Source organism: Dermacentor variabilis, chromosome 8 (genome assembly GCF_050947875.1).
Source record: "Dermacentor variabilis isolate Ectoservices chromosome 8, ASM5094787v1, whole genome shotgun sequence".
Lineage (NCBI taxonomy): Eukaryota > Metazoa > Arthropoda > Arachnida > Ixodida > Ixodidae > Dermacentor > Dermacentor variabilis.
In genome coordinates this window covers 28,215,022-28,224,036 of record NC_134575.1, presented here as the reverse complement: position 1 = coordinate 28,224,036, position 9,015 = coordinate 28,215,022, and the positions used below count along the sequence as shown (strand labels likewise).

The 9,015-nt window shown below is 46.2% G+C and overlaps 1 protein-coding gene across 1 annotated transcript in view; it reads left to right on the top strand.

Moving 5' to 3' along the window:
* Positions 1-6,399: 6,399 nt before the first annotated feature.
* The window catches only part of osp (myosin phosphatase Rho interacting protein outspread), a 109,992-nt gene continuing 107,376 nt past the window's right edge, over positions 6,400-9,015 (top strand). Inside the window, exon 1 of the mRNA XM_075701588.1 lies at positions 6,400-7,521. Coding sequence (XP_075557703.1) covers positions 7,387-7,521 — 135 coding nt within the window. The 5' untranslated portion in view covers positions 6,400-7,386. The remainder of the gene's footprint in view (positions 7,522-9,015) is intronic.

Here is a 9,015-nt window from a genome sequence, read left to right as displayed (position 1 = left end):
TACGGCCATGGTTAACTAAATATACACACAAACTATGCCGTAACGATGAGTGGTATTGGTGCATGCGGCAAGTTGGAGCGCATGCTATAGGCTTTGTGGTTCGCCGATGCAAGTTCTCAGCTTCCATACCACTGCATGGTTCTTACCTGAGAAAGAGTTAGATACCTTCGGGCTTGTGAGGAAATCGTTCTGCGAATGCCATTAAGAAAGTGGGGGTACAGTTGGGGGAAAAAAGAGCGAGCCGCCCGAACAGTCCAAATTGCTCCATACCGCCGTACGTTCGCTAGCTAGAACGGGCAGAAGTGTAATAACGTCCAAGCGGGCCGTCTGGGCGCTCAACAGAACGAAACTCAAAGGCGTATATATATATCGCCTATATGCGCGCGGTCCTGAAAAGTGCGGAACTGAGCGAGCGGTGTTCAGTCAAGCGAGTCGCGGTACGCATATACTTGCCTGACTCGATCGTTTTTCCTTCTTCTGAAGAAACGGAGTGCGTGAAAAGAAAATACTCAGTTTCGATGTGTCATCTCAATGCTAACTTCCAACGCGTTTGTTGCTTTTTTATTTCATTTGTTATTTTTAGTCGTCGATGCGGAAGCGATGCCTTTGTAGTATACGTGAGCGACGTCGGGGTGAGAAGCAGTCGAAAGTGCCTCTCGACTTTTTTTTTTTCCCTCGTTCTTCTTCTTTTCTTTTTTGTTCCACCCCCCTTTCTGTGAGCCTGCAGCTATTCTCGAAAGGTGACATGAAATAAAGCAGCGGAGCGATATATACTTTGTTGCGAAGCTCGATAAAGAAATCGCGCAGATAAAACGCACGTGTAGGGATCTGTGTAAAGGCGAAGCTGTCCGGATCCACGGTTAATTAAATACTATAGATTTATGTAATTCCCAGCAATGCGCTTTCCAGCGCAGCGAGCACTTACCATGCCTGCCAAGACACGGAGACCCTCACCACGTGACGTAAGCGGCCGCGGATGGCACCATAGCAATCTCAGGGGATCAGCCTTGTTCTCAAGCTCCTTTGTCAGTCTTCTCCAAGTTGTTCCCCATATATTAGCACCGGCAAAATGCACTGATTGTGCACCTTTCTTTTGAATGGCAATGGTAAGCTTCCAGTCATGATCTGACAATGTCTGCCGTATGCGCTCAAGCCATTTTTATTTTTCTGTGACTTTCGTTCTCATGGTGAGGGTTCCTTGTGATTAGTTGACCTAGGTAAACGGACTCTGTCGCAGACTCTAGAGGCTTATTGGCGATCCTGAACTCTTGTTCCCTTGCCCGGCTAGTGATCATTATCTTTGTTTTTCTTCACATTAATCTTCAACCCAACTCTTACACTCTCTCTGTTAGGTTCCTCGATCATTTGTTGTAACTCGTCCCCAGACTTGCTGAACAGGACAATGTCATCTGCAAACCGAAGTTTGCTGAGTTATTTTCCGTTGATCCTTACTCCGAAGCTGTCCCAGTTTAAGAGCTTGAATACTTCTTCAAGCACGCAGTGAATAGCATGGGAGAGATTGTGTCTCCTTGTCTGACCCCTTTCTTTGTAGGTATCTTCCTACTGTGGAGAATTATTATTGTGGAGAATTAAGGTAGCTGAGGAATATTTGTAGATATTTTCGAAGATATTTACGTAAGCCTCCTGTACTTCTTGATTATGTAATGCCTCTGTGACTGCTGGTATCTCTACTGAATCAAATGCCTTTTCGTAATCTATGAAAGTCATATAGAGAGGCTGATTGTCCTCTGCATATTTCTCGATTACCTGATTGATTACATGTATGTGATTAATTGTACAGTATCCCTTCCTGAAGCCAGCCTGTTCCCTTGATTGACTGAAGCCAAGTGTTGCCCTTATTCTATTAGAAATTACTTGGTGAATGGTGTTAGAATTACTTGGTGGAAGCTAATGGGCCTACAATTTCTCCGTTCTTTAACGTATCTCTTTTTGAGGATTAGTATAACGTTGTCATTCTTCCAGTTCTCTGGGACCCTTGAATTCGTGAGACATTTCGTATAAAGGGCCGCAAGCTTTTCAAGCATGATGTCTCCTCCATCTTTGATTAAACCGACTGTTATTCAATCTTCACTTGCCGTTTTTCCTTGTTTCATGTCTTCTAAGGTCCTTCTAACTTCATCGCAAGTTATAGAAGGAGCCTCTGTAACCTGTTCATTACCACTTTCAATGTAGGTATCCTGGCTGCTCTGGGTATTGTACAGGTGAGTATAGAATTCTCCCGCTGCTTTTACTATATCTTCGAAATTGTTGATGATGACATTACAGTCAACATCACTATAGAAAAAATCCGATAGGTGCATGGGCCATCAGAAAATTTGGTATAGGGCGTTAGTACTGTTTCTCAAAGAATCAAGAATGTGTAAAGGTTACTGGGTTTTATTATTGTTGCTTTGATAACGACTTTGTACCTGTAGAATTATTCCTTCTTTAGCACATATTTCACGTATTTATGTTTCCGCAATCACTTTTGTTATCGTGTTCTCCGCGGCTGCTTTGCGTGTGTTTGCGTTGTGTTTTCGACCAATGAGGAAAGTCACTTATTTCTAATTTAGCATGAACATTAGATTTTTTTGTTAACTCCTCAAAAACCTTGCCGGACGTTCAATAAATTTGTATTCATCCATCCATCAAAAACATTTGTTCTTGTCGTATGTATGGGACCTTCCTAACTGGCGTCCCAATAGCTTTTCTTCTGCATCGTTTGTTTCAAAGTTTTTTTTGGGGGGGGGGGGCACATCAGTGAATTAAGAGAAGAGGAGTTTCCGGCGCCCCCTGGGCCCTAACATGGTCTTGAATATAGTTAAGAAAAAATACAGCTCAAATAATTTTTCTCTTTATGTTTTTTTATTGGCCCTTTGAAGGTGGCTCATGTCGAGGCAGGCCCCCTTTAAGTCTATCTCACTTTCTGTACCGTTGAAGAACACCGGGAGCTCGGGATGTAGCCGGGTGCCCCTCAATACGGCATTTGTGTTCTGAGGAATAAATTCCGATAGTTTTCCAATATAACGATATTTTTTTCCATAAACCACATCGCACGCGTTGGTTCTATAGTCAAACGTTGTAGTACAGTGAAACTGCGATGGGCCAGCTGACGATACTAAGCGAAGCAGGGCTATCAATATTTTCACATGATTAATTACGAGATAAACATGAGTGAAACTAGTTTGTTTTTGATCGTCTTACTGTGCGCTGGAGTCTGCGCCCGTGAATTTGTCTTCGATTTCGGAGAAAAGCGTTTAGGAAGCTGACTGCGAGGCCAATCATTGTGCGAAAAGTGACCCTACAAACAATCACAGCTGTACTGATTCTTTCCAAAATCCAAATGAAGGGTTTATGCCCTGTATACACAATGTCGCGAACATAAAAGATAGGATTAGACATATTACCCGCCGCGGTGGCTTAGTGGCTGTGGTGTTGCGCTGCAGAGCACGAGGTCGCGGGATGGAATCCCGGCCACGGCGGGCGCATTTCGGTGGGGGCGAAATGCGAACACACCCGCATACTTAGATTTAGGCGCACGTTCAAAAAACTCCAGGTGGTCCAAATTTCTGGAGTTCCTCACTACGGCGTGCCTCATAATCAGATCGTGGCTTTGGCAAAGTGAAACCCCATAACTTAATTTTTCTTTAGGTTCAGACACAAAATTTTACATGCATTGGCGGCAGGAGCCGCGTAGTGAGCAAAGAACTAGAGCTGGCTTGGAGATAACTGGCCATGGTAGTTCATGCTCAACACGCCAGGACATGTCTTACCAGAAAAATAATAATGATTAAGTACCGTGGAAGAACAAGACACGGACGTATAATAGCTTGGGACCATGCCTTCGAGTTCATTATAACTAAATAAATAAAACAGCTTACCCTTGTTGTCCTTTCCCAAACTAGGGAAACACGGCGAACATACGATCGACCTGTTGACGGGATGGTTAAGACAGTCGGTTTGTTTCAAGCTCAGCATTCGTCATGGCTGTCTAGAGCGGTATAGTCTTTTGCTGTACAAAAAAAAAAAAAAAAAAAGGACAGCGTAATTTCACGGCAATCTCTAGATTCAAGGTACCGTACGCGAGCAAAATGTTTGCAGGTTTGCGTGGTCTTCCCTGCTATTTAGCAATATCTCCCAAACCCTAACTCTGTCCTATAATGTGAGAGTGACACATTTATGAGGTCTAACGTCCCAAAGCAACGCTCAGGCTATCAGAGGCGATGCAGTGAAGAGTTTGCGGAATAACTGTCGCCACTTGGGACTCACACCTATTCAAATGCACGTAAAACGCAGAAATGCCTTTATGAGGCAACCTATCGACCGATCTCAATGACATTCTAATGACCCTAGGAACCAAAATTTCGATTTAGGGGCTCCAATTCTTTGGCGAAAATTGCCATAATATGGTGAGAATCTGCATTCAAGACTTACATCTGCAACAATGTACCACAGCTGTGCCACTCCTCTCTGTAGCGCCACAATGGCGTTGAGAGTATTTCAGAGTACAAGAGATAAATAAAGGTTTATAAATCCGTAACTATATAATTGACCCCATATATATATATATATATGTATATATTTAGATGATATCGCTGCCATGTTTGCTAGGATTTTGCAAAAGTCATATTCCCAAATCAGTAATATATTTCCAAGCGGTGTATACGATATCAAATTTGTCCGTTATGGACGCACTATGAGGTGCAGTTTGCATATTGTTGTATTAGTTTTTTATTGCTGATTTAGAGGGTTGTTAACCGCATGGTTTCGTTTTCTGAAATTTAGCAGCTTTGAATATTTTTTTTATAGAACATTCACGGACTGAATCGATAATCCGCTTCCAACAGTCACTATAGATGTTAATAACCTCCTCGAATTTACTTAACAAGGCGCCCGTGAGGAAGCTGAAACGTCTGTTAATTTTCACTAAATTTCTTTCTTGGTCAGTGTTCCCTTCTTTAGTCATGCTTCTTTCCGGCAGGACGGGCCTCCGTCACACCCTGAATTTCAGCTTACAGAACTGTGATATCCGTTTTCGGTGCAAGGTTACGGATTTGTTGACTTTGTGCTTCTATATTTTTCTCAAGCTTACCAATTTTCGCCAATTTTTGCGAAAAATTTCAAGTCGTAAATGAAAACCCACCTCCAAAACTCACTATAATTTCACGTCCTGTCTCAAATGCAGCAAACTTCATTCATATTGGTCCACGGGTTCTTTCATAAGAACGCCCCTGCATTTTACATGTATTTTAATACAATTTTCGGCAATTTGTGCGCAAAATTCCAAGACGGAAATGAAAATCCACCTCCAAAACTCACTATAATTTCACGTCCTCTCTCAAATGCGGCAAACTTCATTCATATTGGTCCAGGGGTTCTTTCATAAGAACGCCCCTGCGTTTTACATGTCTTTGAATACAATTTTCGGCAATTTTTGCGAAAAATTCCAGGACGAAAATGAAAATCCACCTCCAAAACTCACTATAATTTCACGTCCTCTCTCAAATGCAGCAAACTTCATTCATATTGGTCCAGGGGTTCTTTCATAAAAACGCCCTTGCGTTTTACATGTATTTTAATAGGCAGCATCGGAGCTGGCCCTGAGCTAAAGCTTCCTCTGAAGTACATGAGTGTTTATGCATTTCGACCCCACCGAAATACTGCCACCGTGCGCGGGAATCAAACCCGAAAACACAGTCGCCGAGACGTTGACGGTTACCGCAAGGCAGGTCAGTCGAAAAAGTGCAGAATAAACTAATAAGTTCAATTTCCGTGACTGCAGACGTTGAGACTGAACCTTAGCATACCATGAATCAATTAATTTTGCACATTCCGAACTAAGATTATGTTTATAAGCCCGAGTGTTAGTTACGGGAAAAAAAATGGCACGCTATATGAACTCGTTAACGAAGGGAATCGGAGAAAAATTTAGGTGTTTATAATTTTAAGTTATATAGAATGAATGTCATCTAGGGTTATGCTGGACTACGTCTTAGTTAAGTACGTATTAACCAGCAAAAATGTGAGCGTAACTCGGGGAGCACGTGACACAAACGTCGTGTGGAGCAGACGACGCGCACTGGTAACTTGGGAAACAGAACCGAAACTGAAACTCTTCCTGAACGCGTCGTGAGCTTTTTGTTATTTATATTCATTTATTTTACATATTAGCAAATATTGTGCGTAATTACTTGATTATCTATTAATAATATAATTGTTACATACCGCACGACTTTTAAGACGGTAAAATAATGTCAAAACAAGATTGACGTCTCATTACAGTTTGGCGCTGCAATCGTTTGCGATGTTTTTTGTTTTGCGCGTTTGTAGATAGATGGATAGCAGTCGAGCGCGCTCTTTCCCTCCTTAGCCACCGGGCCGACCGCCTCTCTAGTTTCCTCCTTCCCAGCATTCCAAGCGTAGCCCCACTCTTCCTCAACAGCGTCGACATTTTTTCGTGTTTGGGGCGGCTCACTTTTTGCTTCTCGTCCCGTTTTTTTCTTGTGTTTCGTTGCGCACTTGTGCGTGTCTCTCTCCCCTCTTCTATGCCATTCGCGTTTCATGCTCGAGGCGGCAGCAGCAGTGGGGGCAAGCTAGCAGCAGCGGCCGTAGCGGTACAACCTCTCCACAGTGGGAAGTGGCCCGATTTTTCGGACGGCCGCGTTTATTTCGGAGAGTCTGCGTAAAGAAAAAGAAGAAGAGAAGCGCGGCCCGCCGGCTCAGAAGTCAGTGAGAAAGAAGAAACGAGAACTCAACGGCAGCAGCAGCAGACTACACGACTGTGCCCGCGAGCAGCCCAAAAAGGTTTCGAGCCAAACGCCGTCGGCGCTTGTGCGCTCCGCCCGGAGGTCCCATGTTTTCGCGCTCTCGGCTGTGAATATTCTCAATGTGTGTGGTGCGTGGTTGTTGATGGGTGCGCGCGTGGCATCTGCTGCTCTGCTGTGATCCCGTCGTTCCGTCGCAACATCTCCGCGCCGACGTGCGGCCAAGACGTTGGCGAGGTGAGAAAACAACGCAGAGACGGTGGCTGTGGTGCGTGTGACTAGGCTAGTGCGGGTGTGCTTCTTCCCGGCAAAGGAGATCGTCGTCAACTACGGCGCGGAGGATCGGTCGCCTGCCTTCGGTTGCTGCAGGCAAAGTTAGCATGATTGCCGCAGCGGGCCAGCAGCAGCAGCGCCCTGCAATCTGACGTGACGGCGCCCCATGCTTTCCGTGTGCGGTGCGAATGCTTTGCGTGTCGCGTCGACGACTTCGTGCAGCTAGAGGCGGCGACGACGCTTGCCAGCGGCAGTCCAGATATGCGAGTTGCGGCGGGCACCTAGCACTGTTCGCTACTAGCAGGCGCTTTTTCCCGCCGTGGCTAGCAGGAGGGCCCTGCCGGCAGCGATGAATACCTCCTCGCTCAAGTCTTCGACGACCGAGTGCCGCAAGTTCGCGCCCAACATATTCAACAAGTCCAAGTGTCAAAACTGCTTCCGAACCAAGGATGCCCACTCGGCGGAGGCGCTGGAAAGCAACCGGGTGAGGCTTCGGTCTTTTTTTTTTTTTTTTTCTCTCACGGTAATTTCCTTACGCGACTTGCATCTGTTTCGTGTTTGCTTACGCCAAGTGTTGATGTTTGGGAGAGAAAAAAAAGTGTTGTGAGGGAGAGAGCGTCTCACTTCAGCGTTGTGGACGATAGCCGACCGACTGCCCTATACACCAGCTTTGAGCAGCGTTGCAAGCAGCCTTCGCGATCCGCTGCGTTCCGATGTTACCGCCTGCGGCTATGTGGGGGGGACTTCTTTTTCGTGTGTTTTATTTTTCCTCGTCTGCGGCCGCCCGCCGCTGCCGCTGCTCGATCCGCGGTTCTTTTTTCCTCGTAGCGGCAGAGGCTCTCTGCTACGGTGACCCCACTCCTCTACACGCCGCCTGCCTTTCGAAATTTTCTCATCGTGTGTTGGAAACTTGGCCGATCACGAACTCCAGCTAGTTTCCGAACCTCGATGACTTGGTACGCGGCGCGCGGAGAGTTTTAACTAGTTGCTCAAACTTTTCGAAAGTGAAACAAGGATTGCTTTTATTTTTTGCTTCGCGAGACCTCTCCCTCCGCGCCGCCTCCTTCGATTGGAGAGCTTCCCGAGCAACAGGTGTATCCATTAGGCCTAGCGTAGCCGCAGCAAGCAGTGCTGGGAAAAGCGATGAGCTCGGTCGGCCTCGCTTGCATCGGCGGCGCGGGCTGCTTCGCATACCTCGACCGCATTTCTCAGGCGATCAACTGTGAACGTGCGTATGTGTGTGTGCGCGCGCAGGGATGCGTGGGGTTTAAAGAGCGTACGACGCACGCAACTTCGTCCTGTACTTTTTTTTTTCCCTGGGTGACGGCCGTCGAAGGTTGACGCGAATTGACGAGGGGTGGGGAAGTGGGGGAGATGCTTCGTGGCAGTGAAACAGGTGAAACTACGGCGCGCCCAATTCAGCCTGCGAGTAGTAGCAGACGACAAAACAGAAACAGCCCAGTAATGGTAGCCAATGCTGAAGTTTGGGAAAATTCGATCTCCGAGTCATACAAGAACATGCAGCCCGCGTTGATGACTGAGCATTAAACATGCAAACAGATGGAAGTTTGGCCATCCGTTCCGTTTTTGTACTTCGTACGAGGGATGTCGAGTGCTGATATGAAAAAAAAAAATGAAAAAGCGCATAGGAACTCGGGCGGGAGGGCAATACGTCTGCACCGACTCACTTTGTGGTTGACAGTTTCACCCTTGCGTGTCACACTGATCGAGCGTTGAATAAAGCCCCCTTGTGTCGAACTCGCGTTGTCTTTCGTTTACGCGGCTGTAGAAGGTCATCGCTCGATTTGTCTAAGCAGACGCGTAAAAGTATACGCGTACTGTGTTACAAAGGGGAAAGCCAGCTGACAGCAACCACGTCTGCTTTTCTGTTTGCAAACATCGCGGGAGCACACTGCGAGCCACGCACATACGCGCGCGTACTCGATGCATCAGATATGCATCAAGGTCCTGCACGACC